We start from the raw sequence: 25,227 nt of genomic DNA, 5'->3' as shown, positions 1-25,227 counted from the left end.
ATAGCAACATCACCAGTACTCTATGTCTGGGTTGTGTAAATTCAATGAATACCAGTCACTGGAAGACTCTTTAAATCTTTAAAAGCTTTAATCCTTATACATGTGTCATGAATAGAAGAGACTCTATTATACCATGTGAATTCTGAGCTAAGGAGAGCAGTCAAGTGTCATACACTGGGGGTTAGGGAAGATGTAAGAATGAGGTGAGTTGAAAAGCAAGTGTTAAGACCAAGAGAGAAGAAAAATAACTTACCAACACATTACAGTGAGACGGATCCGAAACGATAATTGTTAGTCTAGTTAAAATTTTAATTGGTTTTGATTTTCCCTGTAATAAAAAAAGCACAAAATACAGATGACTGATTTTCCTCCTTACCAGTGGAAAGTACTCATTAAAAGGTACTAACAAGACAGAATAGTGAAGATCAGTAAAACCTAGCCCTAACTCTCAAGGAATTTATAATAGAGGTATACTTTGTTTTATTGTGTTTTGCTTTGTTCTGCTTCACTGATATTGCTTTTGTTTTTTTTTACAAACTGAAGATAGGTGGCAATCTTGTATTGAGCAAGTCTATTATGATGCGTCATTTTCCAACAGCATTTGCTCACTCGCGTCTCTGTGTCACATTTTCATTTTTCTCCCAATATTTCACATTTTTTCATTATTATCATATTTGTTACAGGGATCTGTGATTACTGATTTTGCCTAAGTCCTAATCACTAGACTGCCAGGGAATTCCCTGATCTCTGATGATACTATTGTAATTGTTTGCCGTGTCAAAGACCACACACATGTCAGACATTGAACTTAATCTATTGTTGACATAACAACAAAGGATTGAGAATATTACATAAACTTTTAGTTAATAAAGCAGTGGCAGGGTATGAGAGGACTCACTCCAATTTTGAAAGAAGATTCACTGTGGGTAAAATACTATCAAACAGCGTTGCATGCTACAGAGAAACTGTACTGAGAGGTTTCATGCAGCAAATTCATCGTTGTCTTATTTTAAGAAATGGCCACAGCCACCCCAGCCTTAGCAACCACCACCCTGATCAGTCAGCAGGCTTCAGCATCAATGTAAGACCCTCCCCTGGCAAACAGATTATAACTTACTGAAGACTCAGACAATGGTGAGCACATTTTTAAGCAGTAAAATACTTTTTAAAATTAAGATAAACATTGTGTTTTTTTAAGATATAATGCTGCTGCACACTTAACAATGTAAGCATAAACTTAACATGAATCAGGAAACCAAAACATTCGTGACTTGCTTTAATGTGGTAGTCTGGAACCAGACCCACAGCATCTCTGAGGTATACCTGTATAGCTAGAGAAAAAGAGATGTACATAATGTTTCATGGAAAAACTAAGTCTTCATGGAAAGGTAAGACTGGTAGACAAAGGAAGGGGCAGTGCAGGTTAGAGAACCAAACGTATGACTGGGAATGTCTGAACTGGATGAGTACATATTATGTTTCTTAAACAAAGCACTTACCTGTACAATTGGCAAAGTTGTAAAAAGTTCAGAAACAGCTACCGGTTTTTCAATTTCCTATGACAAATAAAGAATAAGTTTTCAGAAAGCTAATTTCTAGCATGCAGAAACCATAAATAAGCTGTGTGTATGTGCACGCATGTGTTTTTTAATGAAGAAATTTGAAGCCGAGTAGGACAGGAGAACATCAATGGAAAGGGAGGATGAACAACAATTTTTTAGAATGAAACAATCTGTAAGGAACAGTTGTTGGTCTAAGGAGAGATACACATATTTACTAGTATGTTCGGAAGGGCAATCATTCAGTAATGAGTCCATGACAGTAAAATAAAAAAGATTAAATATTGTGATTACAGTTTAAACAACAACAATGCACTTTTAAAGTTACTTAACATCAAACCAACTTTAAGAATCTTTACACCATACCCCAGCACTTCACAAAAAAGTTATCATTTGCACAGATATGTATCAGCTCAACTGTTACATATAAAATAATGCACAGAGTGCTCATTTGTAGCTTCCACATTACCAATACACACAAAATAATTATAAATGCTGGTTATTATTGTCAGAAATCTATTTTACCTGTTTCTTTTCCTTAAATTCAACAACATGATTGATGGCAACAACTGAATAGCCCACTGAAAAGAAAAATTGAACATTCTTGTCAAATACAACAACCTCTTTTACACATAAGCTCATACCAATTTATGTCAAGACTACAAGGTAGAAGAATGGTTATGAGTATGGACTCTGGAGTCAGATTTGCCTGTTCTCAAACCTGAACATTTCCACTTAAAAGTTACTTAACCTTAAGTTTCAGGTTCTTCATCTGCCAAATGGTGATAATATCAGGATTCATCTCATACAACTGTCATGAGAATTAAGATAACACACGCTGGATGTTTTAGAACAGTGCCTGGCACAGACACTGGGCTTTGTTTGACTTTGGTGATGTATTATCAGCATGACAACAAAGACCCTTATCTTTGCCTATCTTCTTTCAACCATTATTCTTTTTCGTGTCCCTATGTTCATTTTCATCTCACCAAATTTATACTTTTTTCACTATCAACTTCATTCTTACGTTGTCATTTTTTTCTGTTGCTTTTTACCCTTTCTACTTCTTCAGAGACCCTTTTGCTAAGGAGAAACAGGATGACCACTAATTCACACCAATGTCCACGTTCTCCTTTGAGCTACCCACCAAGAGACTGAAAACTCTCTGAAGCCAGGGCCTGGCTTTATCAGCCTCAACACAGCACTGCTCCGGACATGTGGACTTCAAAAATATGTTTAAATCATGACTCCAATCTTTAAGCTATTTAAACACCAACGGTGACGACAGGATATTAATATTAAAAGATAACGCATATTAAGGCCAAAATAGTGGTCTCCTCCCTCATCAGTTTGTCCAAGGTCCTTTTCTTCCTCTCTCAAATATTTACTGAGCATCCATTACTTAACAGACCCTGAAGAAACCTTTTCTTTTGAAACCCTTCTATCCCCACTTAGCAGTTGCGATTCACTTCAATAATTTAGATGAGGTCTTACCTCTCACGGCTTTTGTTTCCCCTGGATTCAAACAGGAGTAACATTCTAGCCATTCTGCTCTCCTCCCACCTTCCTAGTAAGTCCTCCGCCTCCACTTACTCTCCGTGTAAGTAACATTCCAACACTCTGAACCACATGCCCCCTCCCCATTCTCAGGGCCCCCACAGTACTTCTGCATCAGTTTCCAGCATTTGACAGCATCAGGACAATGTCAAGAGACGCAGGAAGGGGCGATATAAAAAGCACTCGTGTAGGAGTACACTTGGGAGCCCTGTTTTCTTCTATCCATCAGCTGTGAGGCCCATGCAGATCCCCCGCCATGTCAGGGCCTCAGTTTCCTCAATTCCCAAGACAGAAGGAGCTGGACTGGGTAACGTCTCCCCAGTGCTTTCGAGTTTCCCGCGGGTCAGAGCAACACCGCAGGGGCATCAGTTTCCAAGGACACGCCGGAGGCCCCAGGACACCAGAACCAGGCCCGCCGGGTCTCTCCAGAGCATGGCTCGACAGCCTAGGGACAGCGAGACAGCGCAGGCACGGGGGCCCGCGAAGCCCGGGAGACTCACGGTGAGCAGCGTTCTCCACGAGCCCACGCAGCGCCTTCAGGTCGGAACCCGCCCGCAGGTCCAAATCGGCAAACACCGCCATGCTGAAGTCACGTGAACCCTGGCGCCGGCGCAGCCTCTGGGCCCCGCCCCCTCGGGCATGCTGGGAACTGCAGTTCACCGGCTCGGTCAGCCCCGCCCTCCAGTAGTCTGCGGCTCTCAGGCTCCAGCAGAAGTTAGCATATGGAGATTAGCAGCCTCGCTTCAGTCCTTCTTCGTCTTCTTCCAAATGAGAATGTCTGGTTTCTCCTAGGGTTGCGGGGTGGGAGTTCACATCTCCCACCCTTCATCCTTGGAAATAATGTAGAAAGTAATTCTTTTAAAATGGACATGAAAGTGAAAGTGAAGTCCAACTCTTTGCGACCCTGTGGGCTGTAGCCCACCAGACTTCTCAGTCCATGGGATTCTCCAGGTAAGAGTATCCAGGGGATCTTCCTGACCCAGGGATCGAACCCAGGTCTCCTGCATTTCGGGCAGACGGTTTAACCTCTGAGCCACCAGAGAAGCTGGACAAATACACCATTAACTGAGCGCTTACTTGAACCAAATCCTTTTGCTAAGGGCTGGAAATGCTTTAAAAGTAGTAGGGAACTTGTTCTTTTTTTCCCCGTTAAAGGCCATTCCGTTGTTTAAAATGGACTTAACGGAAAATGGGGAAACTGACCTAAAAGCGGATTGCCAGGGGGAAAGGTCTTTTTCCTCTGTCTGAACTGGGGGTTCACAGCACGCTACTTCCTTACACTCAACATCCTCAGCCACCAGATGGCAGGGTTCTCTCTAGGATGAGAGGTTAGCTCCATCAGGGGTTTAGCCAAGAACTGGGTAGACAAGAGAGGGGCGTAATTGAAATAAGAAGAAATGTACAATCAAATTCAACACAATTGATATTTCCACATTTTTGAACTTCGTGTAAGTGAACTCTTCTTAAATATTGATCAATGATCCAAGAACATAAAACTGTCAAACTACAGTTGACATCAGATGACATCATGTGGTTGGATGGCATCAGCGACTCAATGGGCATGAATTTGAGCAAACGCTGGAGGACAGAGAAGCCTGGCGTGCTGTAGTCCATGGGGTCACAAAGAGTTGGACATGGCTTAACAACTCAACAACAACATTAACATCAGTGCTTTTTCAAACGATCTGTGATGAAGGGCCTGGTTACTGCCCTCCCCACCCACCCACCCAATTGTTCTAGGACCCATTCCTGTTTCCTTCTGCATGACCAGTAGACAAATCTGGCCTCAAAAGTTTGATCAAACATCTGAATTCCTGTGTACTCGACTGAATAAGAAGAGTCCAATAACTAGGGACTTGGGTATCCAGATAAGGCCTAATGGGTGTGAAAGTTTCTAAACTGTTCCAATTTCTGTGCTAACTTAGCACAGAGAGTACACAGACAATCTCTAGCCTGAGGCCACATCTTGACTTGTATTCCTCTCATGATTTTCCCCTTGGTCTCAGAAGGGAATTTTAAGAGGGATCTGCCCCATGTTATTATTGTTCAGTCACTAAGTCATGTCCGATTCTTTGCCGCACCACGGACTGCAGCACACCAGGATCCCCTGTCCTTCACTGTCTCTTGAAAGTGAAAGTGTATATTGCTCAATCCTGTCTGACTCTTTGTGACCCCATGGACTGTAGCCCACCAGGCTCCTCTGTCCATGGCATTCTCCAGGCAAGAATACTGGAGTGGGTTGCCATTTCCTCCTCCAGGGGATCTTCCTGACTCAAGGATGGAACCCAAGTCTCCTGCACTGCAGGCAGACTCAAATTCATGTTCATTGAGTGACTGATGCCATCTAACCATCTCATCCTCTGCTGCCCTCTTCTCCTTTTGCCTTTAATCCTGTCCCTAGAATTGCATGTAGTAGCAAGCAATTCTCCTTTCGGCTAAGTTTAGTGAAGAAGAAATCTTTTGCTTTCCCAACACTTGATATATCCTAAGTAAGAATAAAAATTTACTTCTGCAAGGAGAACGAAGTCATATAAAGCAAACCCTTTGCTTTTCATCAGAATATCTGGTGTTAATTTCACAGGATCTTCACCAGTTGTTATGGAAACTCAAGTCCCTGTGCCTGATACACAGTGAGGCTAAACAATACCAAAATGTTGGAGTTTAGAACAGAGAAGGGTTTATCAAGGGCCATCCGAGGAGATGGGTGGCTCATGCTTAAAAACCGCCAGCAACCCAGAAGTTTTCAGCAAAGCCCTTTTCTAGGAAAGGTGAGGGAGGGGTGTAGTTAGCTGTTGCAAACTTCTTGGGGTCAGATCCTTTGTTCTTGAGGTCAGGTCATGGTGAGGTAATGGTGTTCCTGTAAACTTCCATGAGATGAATATTATTCTCTGTCCTGACAAGAAAGGACAAGATCCCAACCCACAACGTTCACCCTCTGAGGTTCAGGTCCTGGCTAAGAGGAAGCAGAGCTCAGCTGGAGGCGTCTTCAGAGCCAGGTTCCCAGACGCTGTCCAGCTGTCGTCATTGAGGGAGCCAAGTGCCCAGGGCCCACCTGACCCTCAGGCTCCTCAGGCCACCCACACGGCAGGGGCCAGGTCCCCCAGACTGCATCTTATGCAGACTGCTGCTATTAGGTCACAGAGATGGGGGTGGGGAGAGGTTCACTGCCACCTTAAGGCCTGGGTCTGGCCTGTGGGTGGCCTTGGGACAGGCTCTGGATCCCTCCAGGACACTGCCCCATGCCTGTTTCCTGGGCCCCTCCAGTTCACCGGGCCTCAGGCCAGGAAGCGAGTTTGAGGGCCCTGGGAAAAAGGCTGGGATCCACCTCTTACTTTTCTCTCTGCCTGACAGCCACCACTCTGCCTGACTGGAGTTGGCTGAAGGGGCTCACTGACCAATGGCTGAGCAGGACCCCTAATAGTTCTGTGGTAACCTTTACCTGGTAACAGGGTAGGAGGTTAATGGCACACAGCAAGGGCCGGGTGCTAAGGGCTGCACTCAGTCATACTCTATCACACTATTGTAATAGAGTGCAGCCGAGTGCAGCCCTTGGCACACCGCCATTGCTGTGTGGCATTATCCCTGCACCCTGTTACCAGGGAAAGGTTACCACAGGACCATGAGGGGTCCTGCTCAGCCATTGGTCAGCACTGCAGTGGGCCCCGCCCACAAGCAACCAACTGTCAAGGAGTGGCCGTTAGTGGGCTCATTCAGCCAACTCCAGTCAGGCAGAGTGGTGGTTGTCAGGTGGAAAATCAGGTAAAAGGTGGATTCCCTGCCTTCTCCTCAGGCTCCTCCAGCTCACCTGGTCCCAGGCCACTGGGTAAGCTGGGGAGCCCAGCAAACAGACTGGGGGTTCTGTCCTGTAGGACTCCAGAACCCTTATCATGGCCACCCACTGGCCTTGGCCCAGGCTGTAAGGCAGCAGTGAACCTCTCCCCCAAGCGCATCTCAGCGACCTGATAGCAATTACTGACCATCTGCCTGGACTGCAGTCTGTGTGACCTTATCTTCCCTCCCATTTAGGGAACCTGAGGGCCAGCTGGGTCCTGGGCATCTTGCTCCCTCAGCAGTGACAGCTGGGCAGGGAGCTGGCTCTGAGGGAGCTGCCAGCTGAGCTCTACCTCCTCTTAGCCAGGTCCTTGACCTCAGAGGGAAAAAGCTGTGCCTTGAGACCTTGCCCTTTCTTGTCAGAACAGAGAATAACATTCCTTTGGTAGAGAGTTACAGAAACATTGTTACCTGGCCATGACCTGACCTCAAAAACAAAGGATCTGACCCAAGAAGTTTGCAATGACTAAGTACACCTCGCCTTCACCTTTCCTAGAAAAGGGCTTTGCTGAAAGATTTCAGGGAATTTGGGGTTTTTAAGGCTTGAGCTGCCCATCTGCTTGCATGGCCCTGTAATAAAATTTCTGTTTCAAACTGTGACATTTTGATATTGTTTGGCCTCACTGTGTGCCAGGCACATGAACTTGCCTTTTGGTAAAACTATGACCACAAAATCTAGATTGGTCAGAAATATGACCAATGTGTAGTGAAGGTGAATAAGATGACTCATTATTTAATGCCAGCATTAGACAACAGAGAGCTTCTCTCTTTGAAAGTCATGGCGCTGTTGCTGTGAACCGTACCCTTTAGAATTCATTCTTCATCTTCATCCTGGGCTTAGATAACAAGGGGAAAAAAAAGGGCAAGAAGGAAAATGAGCAGATGACAGTCATTGATCACTTTACTGAGGGCAAGCCTATTTGTTAAGTAATTACCTATATATCTTATTTAATTTTAAAAACAGCTATGAGTTAAGTCCTGCTTTTTAGTAACATCTGCATTTTGTGTCTGAGTCACCTAAAACTTGATCATGGTAGACCTGCATGTGGATCCAAGCATCTTCATCCTGGGCTTTGGTGTACTACCTCCCGGGCAAAGCTTGGTGTACTGTCTCCTGGGCAAAGCAAGCAGAGGGAGAGTTGGAGGAAGGGAAGGGAGGGGGAGAGAAGAAGAGGGAAAGGGAGAGTGGAGGGCTGGAGAGAGAGGAAAGAAGAAGTACGGAGGGAGAGGGTAGGGGAGGAAGGAGGTGGAAGAGGGGAGGAGGAATGGGAAGAAGAAAAAGAGAAGATGGCACTGGGAGGGGAGCAGAGAAGAGGGGTCAGAATTTGGCCTAGGGGTGAGATGGGTTGGTGTAGCTACAGCAAAAAGGATAGAAGACCTTGGAAACTTCTGACTGGAAAATCATAGTACTATATAATTACTCTACATATTTCCTATCTACAGTCTGATTTAATCCATGCAACCAGCCAATGAGATATTGTTATTGCTATTATATCAAGGAGGAATCCTGAACTCAAAAAGGATGACTTTTCAGTTATTTCCTCTTTCTTAGACAGCTATGAAAGAGAAAACGGGCTTTAGCATCCAAAGCAGAGAAGGTGATGGCACCCCACTCCAGTACTCCTGCCTGGAAAATCCCATGGATGGAGGAGCCTGGTGGGCTGCAGTCCATGGGGTCTCGAAGAGTTGGACACTACTGAGCGACTTCACTTTCACTTTCATGCATTGGAGAAAGAAATGGCAACCCACTCCAGTGTTCTTGCCTGGAGAATCCCAGGGACAGTGGAGCCTGGTGGGCTGCCGTCTCTGGGGTCGCACAGAGTCGGACACGACTGAAGCGACTTAGCAGCAGCAGCAGCATCCAAAGCAACCTTCCAGCCCATCTGGGTCTCCCTGCAGACCTCTCTTTCTTGGGCTGGCCCCTCAGTGTCAGTACATGCTCTGTTGGTCTCTGCCCTTCTACTCTTCTCAGTTGGCTCACCCTTCCTGAGTGAGCTCAGAAACACTCCGCCCACCCCCCAGTCCTCTGTCAGCTTAAGGCTGAGGTTGGGCAAGGCGAGAAAGCAGTACTATAACATGACTTGCACAGGTGTATCCAGAACATCTGGCAGAGTCTTCTCTTCCAGACTGAGGGGGAGGTTTGAGAGATTTGGAGAGGACATACAGTTTACTAGAGGAGGTGATGCTTGAATTAAATTTTGACCCATGAAATTGAGGAACAAGACACAGAGGTCTGAGGTGTATCCAGAACTGGCATAAAGTAGGTGGTACTGAGTCAAAAGTTGCAAATTTAATAAAGCAACCCATGGCTTTGTGTTTATCTTCAAACCCACATCAACCCAATTGTAGCACCGATGAAGATGAAAGTCACTCAGTCGTGTCCAACTCTTTGAGACCCCATGGACGGTATAGTCCATGGAATTCTCCAGGCCAGAATACTGGAGTGGGTAGCCTTTCCCTTCTCCAGGGGATCTTCCCAACCCAGGGATTGAACCCAGGTCTCCTGCACTGCAGGCAGATTCTTTACCAGTTGAGCCACAAGGGAAGCCCAAGAATACTGGGGTGGGTAGCCTATCCCTTCACCAGTGGATCTTTCTGCCCCAGGAATCGAACCAGGGTCTCCTGCATTCCAGGTGGATTCTACACCAACTGAGCTATCAGGGAAGCCCTGTAGCACTACTGAATCTATTCAATTACCTAAACAGCACTTTGGGTAACTGAAGCACTGCTGTATGTATTCAGTTACATAAATACAGAAATTAACTGAACTATGCAATGGCACCACACTCCAGTACTCTTGCCTGGAAAATCCCATGGCCGGAGGAGCATGGTAGGCTGCAGTCCATGGGGTCGCTAAGAGTTGGACACGACTGAGTGACTTCACTTTCACTTTTCACTTTGATGCATTGGAGAAGGAAATGGCAACCCACTCCAGTGTTCTTGCCTGGAGAACCCCAGGGACAGGGAGCCTGGTAGGCTGCCATCTATGGGGTCACACAGAGTCGGACACAACTGAAGCGACTTAGCAGCAGCATGCATGTGGTAGACTGGTAGGGTACACTAGTAACTCAAATAGAACCCCCTCTCTTGTTCCCAATGATGGAGTACTTGCTGGTGCTCCTGTGCAGATCAGAAAAAGATGCCCTTCCTCCAGGCAGATTCACATTTGCCCCTATTCACCACATGGGTGGTAAGTTTGTTCAGTGAACCACCTGCCCAACTTTTCCTGGGGACCCTGGTAGAGCATACTGTGTGTGTGTTCATTCTCTCCAGTCGTGTCCAACTCTTTGTGACTCCTTAGACTATACCCCACCAGCCTCTTCTGCCCATGAGATATTCCCAGCAAGAATACTGGAGTGGGTTGCCATTCCCTTCGCCCGAAGATTTTACCAATCCAGGGATTGAACCCGTGTCTCCTGTGTCTCCTGCATTGCAGGTGGATTCTTTACCACTGATCTACCAGGGAAGCCCTTAGAAGCGTCAGTCCTATTGTTCAATTCAGGTCTTCAACAAACTGGAATGAATCCCACCTACATTAGGGAGGTTAATCTGTTGTACTCAATCTACTGATTCAAGTGCTAATCTCATTCAGAAAAAACTCAAACACACAGCCAGAATGTTTGACACTGATCTGGGCACCCAGGGGCCCAGTCAAGTTGATAGAATCATTGTAGGAATGATGCTTTGAAATCATCCCATAAGTGAAGAAAAACTGCTCAGGCAACTAAATTTTTTTTTTTGAACTGAAGACTAGTTTGTGAAGAATATTTATTGAAGGCACAAGAAAGAGCAGGTCCTAAACAGAAGTTAGTATTCACAGACAAATACAACTAAAAGTCTATTTTCAGTATGTTGGAAATATAGCTTAGAACTTTCAGGGTAAATTGCACGAAAAAGCTAGGTTATTTCTGGCATATTCTATCACAGCTGATAAGTAAGTAGATATATAAAAGCTATTGGTGTGGTTGAGAATTTTGATATGACCAAATGTCTTTTGAAAATGCTGCCCAAACGAGGCACATTATTAGGAAGTGGCTTATTTTTGTGTATGGAGAGAAATTTTGACCATTTTAAAGTAGATGTGTCAGAATTGGTAACCATGACTACAGATGGGACTCCTGCAGGGGTCAGTGTTAACATCAGACTCATGAAACCTAAGCACAATATGACAAGATTTTGTCAAGGCAGAATTTTAGCCAATTTATTGTCCTGTAGATCAGAACCACTTTGAGCTCTAAACTTAAAAACTATACAAGTAATAGCCATGGTAATTAACCATAACCCACACAAGCTGTGTTCCAAAAAGCTGCAGTGCATATAGTGGATGCTGAGGGAATTGTGAACTGCTGAAAGAAATTTACTTTACTGATGCTGTCAAGGAAAAAAGTCTCCATCTTGGTTTACCAGTGGAGGCTGGGCCAGATGTGGTTCTTTTGATCCATGCTATCACCCCTTTAAATACTCTTTCTCCCCACATTTTGAAAAATCACATAATCTGATTTATGTATAGCAAAATTTTGTTTTGGGGAAACTCATCTGACTAGGAATAATTAAGCTCATTTTTGGCCTAGAAATTGGTTTCCAAATATGAAAATTATGGTCTAATCTCATAGTGCAGCAGTAAATTGTGGAGCTGAAGACTGATCCAAAAAGTGTGCTCTGATTTAAACCTTGAAACTTTATGCTAATACTTCTTAATTTTCCCTCTTCAATTAATGTCACTAATGTAATTTTAAACTACAAAAGGAAGTTTTGCTATTTATTTTTTTTCTTTTAAATTTTATTTTATTTTTAAACTTTACATAATTGTATTAGTTTTGCCAAATATCAAAATGAATCCGCCACAGGCATACATGTGTTCCCCATCCTGAACCCTCCTCCCTCCTCCCTCCCCATACCATCCCTCTGGGTCGTCCCAGTGCACCAGCCCCAAGCATCCAGTATCGCACATCGAACCTGGACTGGCAACTCGTTTCTTACATGATAGAAAACCCCAAATATTTACTATCTGATATAAATTATGGAAAATGTTTGCTGAGCCCTTTGTTATTTTTTCAAATCATTTTATTCAAGTATGGTTGATTTACAACATTGTATTAATTTCTGCTGTGTAGCAAAGTGATTCAGTTTTACACACATACATTCCTCTTCATATTCTTTTCACACGATATTGAATGTAGTTTCCTGCTCTGTACAGGAGGACCTTGTTTTCATCTGATGAACACTTTTTAAATCAATGATCCACAACAGTGTTCATACATTCTATTCTACCTCTCAGTTAACGTTGCCAGGGTGGGGAGGGATTTGAAAATTTGTGTAATTTTTTTGCTCGTCATAGTAATTTGTTGTTGTAAGCTTATCATTGTCACTATACTCGAGAAGTGAGGTGGTTGACACTAGCTTAGAGTAGGAAGAGGCCAGAGATGTTAACTATCCTGCAGTGAATGAGAGTATCATATAATGAACACTTGTTCCTCATCTTGCATGATTTTTGAATATCCTGCCAGACATTCACATGGGGTAAAGCTTGCTTATCACTACCTAAGCCTAGACCCTAAATAGGTTTTACATATAAAAGCACAGCAATTTTTATATGCACAGAATTTTCCAGGAATATAATTATTGTGTAAATATAGGGAAGACTGTATTTTGCTTTGCTTGGACCTATAAGAGTTGGTTGGAACTATATATGAGAGAACCAGAAGAGTTGTTCCCCGTTTCAAAAACTTATGTCATTGCAGCTATGCTACTTTTATTATTTGAGTTGACAAACTGTATCAGTCTTCATTTATAGTTACATTCATGGTGATTCTTTTATGTAAATATTACCAGACATACCCACATGTACATCCATCCATCATCTTATATACTATCTAATATACGTATTTAGCCCTTACTTCAAAATGCTGGGCTTCCCTGGTGGCTCAGACGGTAAAGCGTCTGCCTGCAATGTGGGAGACCTGGGTTCGATTCCTGGGTCGGGAAGATCCCCTGGAGAAGGAAATGGCAACCCACTCCAGCACTCTTGCCTGGAAAATCCCATGGACGGAGGAGCCTGGTGGGCTGCAGTCCATGGGGTCGCTGAGAGTTGGGAATGACTGAGCGACTTCACTTTCACTTTTCACTTTCATGCATTGGAGAAGGAAATGGCAACCCACTCCAGTGTTCTTGCCTGGAGAATCCCAGGGATGGGGAAGCCTGGTGGGCTGCTGTCTCTGGGGTCGCACAGAGTCGGACACGACTGAAGCAACTTAGCAGCAGCAGCAGCAGCAGCAGTGCGTACAGGTCCACCCCAAACTCCCTAACTATCCCATCCCCACTATCCTTTCTTTTGGCAACCATAAGTTTGTTCTCTAAGCCTGTGAGTCTCTTTCTGTTTTGTAAGTAAGTTCAATTGTATCCTTTCTTTTTAGATTTCACATATAAGGGACATTATATGATATTTCTCCTTCTCTGACTTACTCCACTCAGTATGACACCGCCTAGGTCCATCCATGTTGATGCAAAGGGCATTACTTCATCCTGTCTAATGGCTAAGTAATAGTCCATTGTGTATGTGTACTGCATCTTCTTTATCCATTGCTATGCTGATGGACATTTAGGTTGCTTCCACATCTTGGTTATTGTGAACAGTGCTGCAATGAAGCCTGGGGTGCATATATCCTTTCAGATCATGTTTGTCTCTGGATATATGCCCAGGAGTGGGACTGTAGGGTCATGTGGTATCTCTTTTTTTAGCTTTTTAAGGAACCTCCATACTGTTCTCCATAGTGGCTGTACCAATTTACATTTGCACCAACAGCGTAGGAAGGTTCCGTTCTTGCCACACCTTCTCCAGCATCGACTGTTTGGACACACGTGATTCTTTATGATTGCCTCCCAACAAGTCTACCCTGGCTGTTTCCAATGCATTTGACATGACATATTATGGCAAGTCTTTCATAGAGTTATGAACACCTGTCAGCATTGCACCCCCCTGTCCTTCAGTCTATTGATGAGACTTCTGCTGGCACTGAAATGTTAGTTCTGTGAATTCTTTGGTCCCCCCAAGAACAGCCAATGCCCTTTTCCTCTGGGCTCCATCTTTGTTTCTTCCCTATGAGGCTTTTCATTCTGCACTGTATCTAGTCGGTCTCTTTCCCCAGGTAGTGAACATCTGCAGAATGGAGAATTTGTCTTAATTATTCATCCTCAGCACTGAACACAATGTATAGTTGGTACATGTTTATTGAATGACTGAAAGAATGGATCAAGGATAATTTTGCCTGGAAATGGGGACATGAACATGATGGGAATTTTCATTTCACATATTATTTTGAAGACTATAGAAGGATTGCTAAAATTATACAGAAGATTAGAAAATGTGGAATAAGGTGCATCCTATCAATTTTTAAAAGAAGGACTTTCCTATTTTTCTTTTCTGATTGTCTTTAAATATCACATGTCCCTCTAGCTTCTGCCCAATTCCCGGTTACTCTTTTGAATGAAACTGCTACAAAAGTTGTCTGCCTTCCCAGTTGCCATTTTCTCTCTTCTCCTGATCTCTAGAACCCATTCTGCTGCTGCTGCTGCTAAGTCACTTCAGTCGTGTCCGACTCTGTGCGACCCCATAGATGGCAGCCCACCAGGCCCCCCCGTCCCTGGGACTCTCCAGGCAAGAACACTGGAGTGGGTTGCCATTTCCTTCTCCAATGCATGAAAGTGAAAAGTGAAAATGAAGTCTCTCAGCCGTCCCTGACTCTTAGCGACACCAAGGACTGCAGCCTACCAGGCTCCTCCGTCCACGGGACTTTCCAGGCAAGAGTACTAGAGTGGGGTGCCATTGCCTTCTCCGGAGCCCATTCTAGTCTACTTTTATTCCAGCTATTCCACTGGAATAGCTCTTTCCTTACTTGGCCTTCTATCTAGGTCATCAATTTATTTTCCTTGACACATCTTCTTCCCCTGACTTGGAGCATCCAATCTCTTGTGGTTCACCTCCTAACTCAAGGGTCTCTCCTCGGTTTTTGTTGGTCTTTCATCTTCTCCCTGACCTCAGGATGTTGGAGCATCCATCCTAGGGTAAATTCCTCAGGCTTCTTCTCTATCTACTCTTCTTCGTGAGAAATTGTCTCCTGAACTTATATCTTACTATCTGATATCTCCACTTGGATGTCCAACAGGATCTCCAGCTTGCTGTGTCCTTTTTAAAAAAGAACTCCTAAAACAGTATCTGGGATGTATTAGATAGTCAATAAATGTTGACTCAATTAATGAGGGAATATTCATATTATCTGTTTTTCTTTAAGTTAAGGAACTTAATTTTTCTTTTAATTAATCCTTCCGGTTTGGACCATGGAAGCTGACGCTTTCCACTGAAGCTCTGTGTGGAATTTGTATGAGGAATGAATTCACCACTAGAGGGTGTGCATGTACCACTTATATTTCAAGATGGTCCTGGTAAGAAAAAGTTGAGTAATTAGGAAAATAAATGAGCGTTTTTGGATTTATCTGTTCTCTGATTTTCTCTTCATATTTTTTGTTGTTGTTTTTGAGGAAAAATTTTAAAGGTTACATTTGCTTTGTAAAGAGAATGAAAATTTTCTAAACAAAAGGAACCAATGGAAAAAAATTACATTTTTTTCTAGTCAGAATTAAGTGAAAATGCAAATGAAAGTATCACAATTAAAAGACATACATCTGAATCAAAACAAAACTCACCATTCACTTTTAAGCTGAGGAGTGATTTTAAATCATGAACGACTCTTGGTTATAAGGCATTTTTCTACACTCAATTTATTTGACAGCCATTTATTGACTGAGCGACTTCACTTTCACTTTTCACTTTCATGCCTTGGAGAAGGAAATGGCAACCCACTCCAGTGTTCTTGCCTGGAGAGTCCCAGGGACGGGGGAGCCTGGTGGGCTGCCGTCTATGGGGTCGCACAGTCGGGGACACGACTGAAGCGACTTAGCAGCAGCAGCAGTATGTGGAGGGAATAAGGAAATATCTTTATCTTTGGGGTGTTCTCACTTGGACAGAAAATCCAGCCACCTAAACATAAAAGCATAATGCAGCAGTAAGTGCTATAATAAAGATGTGGAAAAAAGTGCCATGAGAGTCTTCAGCACCTGTAAAGGATGAGGCTAGTCACGGTGCGGGGGCCTGTCTCAGAGAAGGGGACGTTCTTATGTTCCAGACTAACTGCTTTTATTCCAACTGGGCCTCCCAATTGCTAGCAAATTCCAACTGGGCCTAGCAAATTGACAGTTGCTAGGATGTATGTTCTTTCTCTGTGCTACTGCTCTACAGCCTGACAGGGTAGGATTTGATTATTTATATATACTAATCTTAGCACAATACCTATCTAAGCATTGTTCTCCTAGCCTTTTCCGGTCTAATTCTGGGGACAACACCCAAACAATTAGTTCAGTTGAATGAGCCAATTGGATGTTCAAGTAAGCAGTTGAGAAGCTTTGGGGATGTGCAAGAGTAACCCTGCAGGAAGACAGCTGCACGGGGCATTGGAAATTACTGGAGCCTCAGTCACGATGACGTCAGTATGCTTAACAACTAGTGTGTTGCCAATGAATCCTATGGCATAGAAAGCCTTATTTTTACTTGTGTTTCTTAAAGTAAATCTAGACTATCAGAGTATGCTGGTTTATGGGAAAATAAACTCTCCTAAGCTTATGTTCTCCAGATGGATATGTGTGGGTCTGCAGAGATGTGATTAAGCACATGCATTTAGATGAGCCAGATGAGTACCTACAGGAAGAAGAGCTTATAAAAAGATGATAATTCCTATTGTAGGATGCGGCTGCTCTTCTGTCCTCCCCCAGAGCAGTTTTGAGAGCAGGAGATTGCCAGTTGGAAGCCTCAGAAAGCTGTCGTTTCAGGTGCCCTCATTGACAATTTTAGGAAAATGCTGTTATAGGAGATGAGAGTCTAGACAAGAACTGGTACTTTTTAGAGTTAGCAGAGTCAAATTTTTTTAATGAAAGAAATACAAGGGATAAAAACTAAAGACATGATTTGATTTAAATGCCAACACTTCTCTTATTGTCTCTAAAATAACAGCCAGAGTAGGTTGGCAGGAGGAAAGGAAAGGCAACAACACCCTGATATGGATTTTAAAACCCCAGGAAACCAAGGGCAAAACAACCCATTTAGGTGAATGTTAGGTATTTTAATGAACATTTTGTGAAGCTGTATCTTTAGCATTTTTTGTGAGAAAATTATGGAAAAGAATAAATGAGATTTTAGCATTTTTATTAAGATATGATTATTTGTTAGCTAAGGTTAGAGGCAAACTGAAAGAATTCCAGGTTGCTCTGTCTGGATTTTGGAATGATACGATGATAGATGAAATTTGAACTCAACATAAGCAATGCTGCACAGGCTGAGATTTTCGATAACTGTGTTTATGCATTGTGACAGCTCATAAATTAAAACCTAGCAACTCTTAGGAAATACACTCAGCCATCACCAGGGATAATATAATAGAGGTGACTTCTCTATAAAAAGGGGAGTTTGGAACTAATGCTATATTGAAAGTGGAAGAGGAAGTAAATTTGAAAGTACTATTTTACCGATTATTTGGTGCATTTATATGTTTACAATGAAAAAAACAAAAGCAAAAAACGTCAGAAGCTGCTATGAAACCTAAGTGGGCTGGGTAAGGGCTGGCCAGAGTATAAGTGGCAAATTATACTGACTGTAGATTCAAATATAGAATATTGTTTTTCAGATTCTTTGTATAATTAATTAATGTAGAATATTACTTAAAAGAGCCAAGACAGAAAGTAAGGTGGCCCTGATTAGAGTTCTCAAGAAGGAAAAAGTAAGAAAAGCCAAAATGAGTTAAAAAGTCAAAATGAGAAAAGCTGAGAACATCGTGTGAAATTTACTACATTAAAGAATTTTTATGAGGCCTTGAGACAATTCTAAACCACAAAACCAAAAACCTGATCCGTTTCATTGTAGTCATGAATGATCTTGGACAAGTCACTTGTGGCAGCCTTTACTTCCCTCTGCATTGAAGAGAACGGTTTTGCAGGTGCCTTCCAACTGCAAACTACTTTTCTTCTGTCTGAAATTACCTTTAATACTAATTTACGTAAGGCTGAAGACACTTCTTCACCCATCCTCTTAACTATGAAACAGTACCTTTCACTCTTCCTCTGAATGTACTGATCCACCTACCCCAAACAGAGGAGAGCTCCTGACAGGTTCACAGTAGCGAAAGAGCTGTCAATATTGGCCCAAGATTTAGGCATTTATTTTTTTCCACTTAAAAAAAAATTGGGGGAATGTTTAGAGGGAAGAATATGAACATAGTAATCAGAATAACCTGGGTTGGAAACCTATTACCAGCTGACTGAAATAGCAACTATGTTTCCTTATCTGGAAAAACAGGATAAATGAAAAACCTTGAAGAATGGAAGAGTGTTACCCAACCCAGCACTCACTTCAGTACATTTTGAGGTTTCTGTTCCCTTTCTTCTTATTTATGACACGCTAGGGCCTAACTCGGAGAAGGCAATTGCACCCCACCCCAGTACTCTTGCCTGGAAAATCCCATGAACGCAGGAGCCTGGTAGACTGCAGTCCATGGGGTCGCTAAGAGTCGGACACGACTGAGCGACTTCACTTTCACCTTTCACTTTCATGCATTGGAGAAGGAAATGGCAACCCACTCCAGTGTTCTTGCCTGGAGAATCCCAGGGATGGGGGAGCCTGGTGGGCTGCCGTCTATGGGGTCGCACAGTCGGGGACACGACTGAAGCGACTTAGCAGCGGCAGCAGCAGGGCCTAACTAGAAAACAGATTTGCTTATTTTTAAGGGTCTTTAAAGAAATCACTGCTAGCTTCCGGTAAAATATTTGAACAAAATGGAATGAATTAAGTCTCAAATAAAAAAACCAGCTCCACCCTGACTGGGTTTCAATACCAAGGGGATTTTAAGCAATAGGGATTAAATCAACATACGTCTCCAGGATTCTTCTGGAGAACGTTAAAAGCGGTCGTTTCTTATGTGCAAGATTTCCAGAACGCCATGGAGAATTAGCCCTCATTTCAATATATTAGGCTGTGAATACTTCAATATATTAGGCTCTAAAGTCTGAACATAGGCTATGAAGTCTGAATATAGCCAAGGTCTATATTCAGAGGGGGAAGGCCGGTTTCTATACGTCTGGGGGGTTTGTCACAATGGGATTTTTAAGCTCTCTGAAGGCCCTTCTCCAGAGCCAGTAGTTCCTCCTAGGTGCCAGGACCCTAAGACGTCCCTCGCTGTCCCTTATCTCCATCTGAGCTCACCCCCGCCCCCCACATTCAGCTGCTTCTCTTTTTTCATCTTCGCTTTCTCCCATCAGTGATCAAAATAACTGGAAATTATCTGTTGCTTGGTAGAGTGCTCAGAAAGTTTTTTTTTTTTTTTTGTCTTTTTCAAAATTAAGATTAAAAATTTTTTTTTCCTCCCCAGGTTCTTCATTTTGCAGGGAGTCCGGACATCAGCTGGCTCCCTAGTCCTCCCCCACCAAACTATCTTTACTACTGTAAGGGGGTTCGGGTCTGTCGGAGGGTGTGTGAGCCTCCCGCGGAAAGAAAGATCCCCCGAGCGAGGCGGCTCGGGATCCCGGGAGGCGCGAGGAGCGCCTCCCCCCGCTCAGTGGGTTGGGGGAAGCGCGGTAGAGGCGGCGGCCCCTGCCCAGCCGGGGAAGCCCGTCCGGGATCCCGGGGCGCGCGGTCAGCGGCCGGACGCGGCGGCGGCGACGGGAACGCGGCGTGGCTGCCGCAGGGGAGCGGCGGCGGCGGCGGCGGGCGCGAGGGGCGGGGCGCACTCCGCAACTTCTGCCGCTGCCTCCCGGGCGCTCTCGGCCGAGCGGCGCGGCGGCTGAGGGCTGCGGACTGCGGTGCGGCCAGCCGAGCCCGGCCCGCCGGCTAGCGAACCCGCGCGTCCCGGGCATCCGTCGGGTGCTGGAGACGCCTCCTGCAAGTAGTCCCCGGGGCGGCCGCGCTCCCGTGTTGTCCGCTGCGGCTGCGGGACCCGGACGTGCGGAGCCGTGAGGCCGAGCCGGGGCGCCCCCCTGCGGTCAGCGCGGGCCTCATGGCTGGGCCGAGCGGAGCGGAACCGGCGAGGTGAAGCCCCCGGGCCGGCAGCCGCAGCGCGTGGCGGGGGCGCCGGCTCCATGGGCAGCGGCGCACAGCGGCACGATGATGGACGTTAATAGCAGCGGCCGCCCGGACCTCTACGGGCACCTCCGCTCTTTCTTCCTGCCGGAGGTGGGGCGCGGGCTGCCCGACCTGAGCCCCGACGGCGCCGGCCCGGTCGCGGGCTCCTGGGCGCCTCACCTGCTGCACGGGGTCGTGGAGGTGACGGCTAGCCCCGGGCCCACCCGGGACACGCCGCGGGACAATACCTCCGGCTGCTGGGAGCAGATCAACTACGGCAGAGCCGAGAAAGTTGTGATCGGCTCCATCCTGACGCTCATCACGCTGCTGACGATCGCCGGCAACTGCCTGGTGGTGATTTCGGTGTGCTTCGTCAAAAAGCTCCGGCAGCCCTCCAACTACCTGATCGTGTCCCTGGCGCTGGCCGACCTTTCGGTGGCCGTGGCGGTCATGCCCTTCGTCAGCGTCACCGACCTTATTGGGGGCAAGTGGATCTTTGGCCATTTCTTCTGTAACGTCTTTATCGCCATGGACGTCATGTGCTGCACGGCCTCGATCATGACCCTGTGCGTGATCAGCATCGACAGGTAAGGGCCGGGCAGCCCTGTGACGGGGTCCGGCAGTGGGTGTGCTGGCAGCTTAGCCCGCGCGCTCGCCTTTCCTTGTCAGATAAACCAGACTTCACGGCGGGATGAAGGGCTGCGCTTAAACCATCAACCCCCACACGTCAACCCTACACCAACCAAGCTACTTCAGTTACAGCTTAGCCTGTATATACCTTTAAAAGAAGAGCTTGAAATGCCCTGGTTTATTGTAGTGAGAATTTTAAGACCAAAGTTAGGAGTATTTTAAGCATTAGCAATTCCACCAGGGGGGTCCCCTGGCTTGGTTTTCAGAAGGAAGAAATTTGATCCTCTCTGAGGCTAGCTAACAAACCCTTGCTGTGAGTCTGAAAGAATCAGTTCTTTAAGAAACCAGCAGGAGAAAAGCCACCTTGCTTCCCAGATTGTAGAGGCTACTTCCCAGGCCAATAAAAAGACCTAGGGTGGTCCCAGGATTGGGGGGTCTCCATGTCTTAACGTTGCTGATTCTGAATCATTTTCTTTTGGAAGTCTGGTTTTAGTGTCTGGCAACGCTGTCTGTATCTACAGGCTTACTGGAGCTGTACTCCCTGTCTGAATGGTTGATTCTAGCATTTCATCATATCCCTTGGGAATCTTCTCTTGAGAACTCCCCCACTGGAGTAATTGAAACAGAGATTGACCATCTGTCAGGGATGCTGAGGAAAAAATTCCTGTCTTGGGTGTCAGATTGGAATAGGAGACCTGCAAGATTTCTTCAGACTCTAGCATTATAAGATTCTGCAATGGAGCTAGCCTTCAGTGCTAAAGATATTGTGCAATTGACAATTTGGAGTATGGTTCTAATGCTCTTTGTAGACAAAACAACTCTTTACTTCTCTTGAAACTGAAATGTTAAATCTTAATATTCACAGTTAGAATTTTGTTAGTATTTTAAAATCGGCACAGGACTGGTATCCTGTTGTGTTTAATGATACAGAGAAACAGTTGCTTATTTTCTTAGTGGACCTACGGAACCTTTAAATGTGTAGACCTTCCAGCAAAGGAGAAATAATTGGTGCCTCCACACTTAAAAAAATGTCTCAAAGGATAGTTAGCACAAAACTGAGATTTTCCTTCTTTTCCTCCCTGTAAGCACGGCTGTTTTCTCTGTGTGTGTTTTGTATATATTTAATATGTTCTGCTGTTTTACTGCTTCACCAGGGTTTACAGTTACTGAAGGAAGGGGATATTTTCAGGGAAAAAAGTACATTTAGTTAAAGATATAGATTATTTTAAAAAATTGATCCTGCTATTTTGTGTATTATATTAGGAGCTTCCGATAGCAAACAAGGAATTATTTTTAAGATTAGAACATGAACTGCCTACGTGAGAATATTAGCTCCAGACTTGACAGTTGAAGTTCTGAATTACTGTAGTTAAGCATGACCGCAAATACGCATTTATAGTCTGACTGTGGCAACAGGAACTAGGAGAGTGCACTCAATATACGTAGTAAGTAGATGCTTGAATTATAAGTGTAAAAATCTGACTGTTCATCCAGCCCAAACTGTGCTTCTTGTATGAATGGAGCCCTTTTCAATGGAGTTTAGTGTAATAAAAATAATTTCGACTGCAAGTAATGCATTTATAATCTTTGTTTTCAATTTCACAATTGATAAATGATAAACAAATGGCACAGTGTGCTTATTGTTTGCTGGGGTCACCCTGAGATTACTGTACACAAGCTAAAGGCTTTCTTTACTCATGATGCATGTGCGACTTAGCAGCAGCAGGAACATCTCCAATACAGAGACAGGTTAATCCTTCTTGGCAAGAGCGTCTAATTTCTTCTTCAACTATATATATCCTTATGATTGGCACAAGTTGTGTTAATATAGGGATGCAGAGTTTATCTCTTAGGTTTTTTTTTTTTTTTTTAATGAGAATTGCCCCATTGGTGAATTCTGCTGAACAGTTGTTTTAGAGGATGAACACGTCATTTTTTGATAAAATGAAGAATTTGTAACATTGGAAGACACAGATTGTTTTTCTTCCAAGAACAAACAGAACTAAAACTGAGGAACAGGAAAATGTGTTTGATAGCGATTGATTGCTAAGGTACATTATTTCTGTTTTTTCTTCACTTCCATCATAGAATATGGCCAACAATATAAAAAGGTGCTAAGAAAATATGAAAAGATTGAATTTTCATTAATTCATTCTTTCATGTACCTAATATTTGTTATACTGTGCTTCATGAAGCATAGGCAAAGATGAATAATACTGTTCCTGTTTTTGATCTGGATACCTGTTGGACACTTAGTCTTGCAAAATAGAACCTTAGATTTTTTCTTAATCTTTCCCCACCATGTTGGGATGCTTTCCCAGCCTTTTCCAATGGAATTTCATGCCCCTTTTCATAAGCTTCAACACTCCAGTCTCCACCCTATATCAGTAATGACCCATGATCATTGAAGACGTAGCAGCCATTGAATGGAAACTCCTTTGTCTTTCAATCACCAAACAATTTTTCCTGCATCTGTACCTTTACTTCCTTCTAGTTAAAAGCAAGAAGGCATTGTGTGCCAGCAGAGACCAGACCATCCCATCCCCTCTCACCTTCTGGAGGACCCAACCCTTAACCCCTCATCTCTCCTTTGTCTTCTGTGTTGCCTCTCAATAGGGTCAGGCTTAATCTTCTGTTTTTGAGAACTTCTCTTTGGACTCATCCCTCCCTCCAGTCACCGCTTCACTTCACAGTGGGAAGTGGAGGGATTATTGCTCAATTGTCTCTGACTCATTGTGACCCCATGGACTGTAGCCCACCAGACTCCTCCTCCTCCAGGGGATTCTTCAGACAAGAATATTGGAGTGGGCTGCCATTCCCTCGCCAGGGGACCTGCCCTATCCAAGGATTGAATCCGGATCTCCTGCCTTGCAGACAGGGTCTTTACTGTCTGAACCGCCTGGGAAGCCCTCCACTTCACCGTTAAGCTGTTCAAAGAACTATGACCACAACCTGACTTTAGATCCTTACTTCTCAGAGAGATGGGTTTGGCCCTCACCAGGTCTACTGTAATATTTTAACTGGCCTTCCTGATTTCACTTCTCATCCATTGCCTATGAAAATGCTAGAATGATTTGTTTTTTAAAAAGTGGTTTTAAGTGAGGTAACATTTACCTGTAGTGAAATGCACAGATACTAAATGTACATTTTGATGTGCTTTGACAAATGTTTTTACACATTTAACCAGCACGCCAAATAATATATAGATTATTTTGTCATACTAGGAAGTTTCCTTGTGCTATTTTTAGAATGATCTTTTAAAAACAGAAATCAAATGATCTTTTATATAAAGTTTAAAAACATGCAAAACAATTCTATATATTATTTAGGTGAACTTATATATAAGCAGTCAAAATATAAGATAGTGCGGAAGAATGGTGAGCACCAAATTTATGAGAGTAGTTATCTCTAGTAGGGTGGGGGTGGGGATAATTAGGGAGTAACATGTATTGATGATACTGGTCAAGCTATATTTTAGTGGTTGATACAGTCTTGTTATCCTGTGTGTAACTTTCTGTTTTTTTTGGAAATACATATAGAGAAATGAACAATCCTAAATGTGAAACTTGATCCCTTTCCATGAAGTGAACCCATGAATGTAACTGGATCAAGAAGTGGAACATTACTAACCAGCCAGAGGTCCCTTCTTAATCGTTCCCAGTTTATATTCTTCCCAAAGATAACAGTTATCCCGATTGTTAGCATCATAAACTAGTTTCTCTTGGTCAAAACCTCACAAAATGGAATAGTATACTGTGTACTTGTAAACCTGGCATCTTTTGCTCACTCTAAACCTGTAAATGTGATTCGTCAGGAGTTTTCAGTCTGTCCGTATTTTGTTCCTTTTTTTCCTTTAATCCATTTAATTTGATTATCAGTTCGCCTGCAGATGCACATTTGAATTGTTTTCAGTTTGTACCTGTCACTAACCATGGATATAGGAATTGGGTAAGTGTGTGTGTGCTCAGCTGTGTCTGAATTTTTATGGCCCCATGGACTGTAATCTTTAAGGCCCCTGTAGCCTTTCAGGCTCCTCTGTCCATGGAATTTTCCAGGCAAGATTACCAGAGTGGGTTGCCATTTCCTACTCCAGGGATCATTCCCAACCCACAGATTGAACCCATGTCTCTTGCATCTCCTGCATTGGCAAGTGGATTATTTAGCTCTAGCGCCACCTGGGAAGCCTTTTACTAACAGTTCTTCTATAAATATATAATGTATAAATCATTTTGTGTACATATTTTTGTTTCTTTCAGGTAAATGTAATACTGGATAATAAGATACCTTATTGCATTTTAATTTTATATACCCTCTCACATCTTTCATTTTATAGATGCATTTTAATCTACAATACACATTTTAAAAATGTATTAGAGTTTTTATTGTTACTTTAAACAATCAATATTCATTCTTACATGTTTACCTTTTCCATTGCTCTTTATTTTTTTCCTACATTACCATGCCTTCATCTGGGATCATTTTCTTATGCCCATT

At 43.8% G+C, this 25,227-nt stretch overlaps 2 protein-coding genes across 7 annotated transcripts in view; one reads left to right on the top strand and one right to left on the bottom strand.

Annotated features, from left to right (window-relative positions):
• RPP30 (ribonuclease P/MRP subunit p30) overlaps window positions 1-6,200 on the bottom strand; it is a 30,398-nt gene extending 24,198 nt beyond the window's left edge. The window contains exons 1-5 of one of the 3 annotated variants that reach the window (XM_061402778.1): window positions 6,049-6,200; window positions 3,617-3,946; window positions 2,085-2,140; window positions 1,500-1,556; window positions 254-328 (exon numbers count right to left, since the gene is read on the bottom strand). In XM_061402778.1, coding sequence (XP_061258762.1) covers window positions 254-328; window positions 1,500-1,556; window positions 2,085-2,140; window positions 3,617-3,698 — 270 coding nt within the window. In that variant the 5' untranslated portion in view covers window positions 3,699-3,946; window positions 6,049-6,200. Of the gene's footprint in view, window positions 1-253; window positions 329-1,499; window positions 1,557-2,084; window positions 2,141-3,616; window positions 4,184-6,048 lie in introns of those variants that run through there. The other 2 variants (XR_009733748.1, XM_061402777.1) reach the window with 2 other exon arrangements.
• A 13,939-nt stretch (window positions 6,201-20,139) lies between these two features.
• HTR7 (5-hydroxytryptamine receptor 7) overlaps window positions 20,140-25,227 on the top strand; it is a 97,802-nt gene continuing 92,714 nt past the window's right edge. For all 4 annotated transcript variants that reach the window (XR_009733747.1, XM_061402772.1, XM_061402773.1 and 1 more), the window contains exon 1: window positions 20,140-20,690. Coding sequence is in view for 3 of the 4 variants with exons in the window: in XM_061402772.1 (XP_061258756.1) it covers window positions 20,146-20,690 (545 nt within the window). In the remaining variant the exon portion in view is untranslated. The remainder of the gene's footprint in view (window positions 20,691-25,227) is intronic.

This window comes from Bos javanicus, chromosome 26 (assembly GCF_032452875.1).
Source record: "Bos javanicus breed banteng chromosome 26, ARS-OSU_banteng_1.0, whole genome shotgun sequence".
NCBI lineage: Eukaryota > Metazoa > Chordata > Mammalia > Artiodactyla > Bovidae > Bos > Bos javanicus.
Note: the sequence above shows the minus strand (reverse complement) of the source record. Positions and strands in the feature narration are given on the sequence as shown.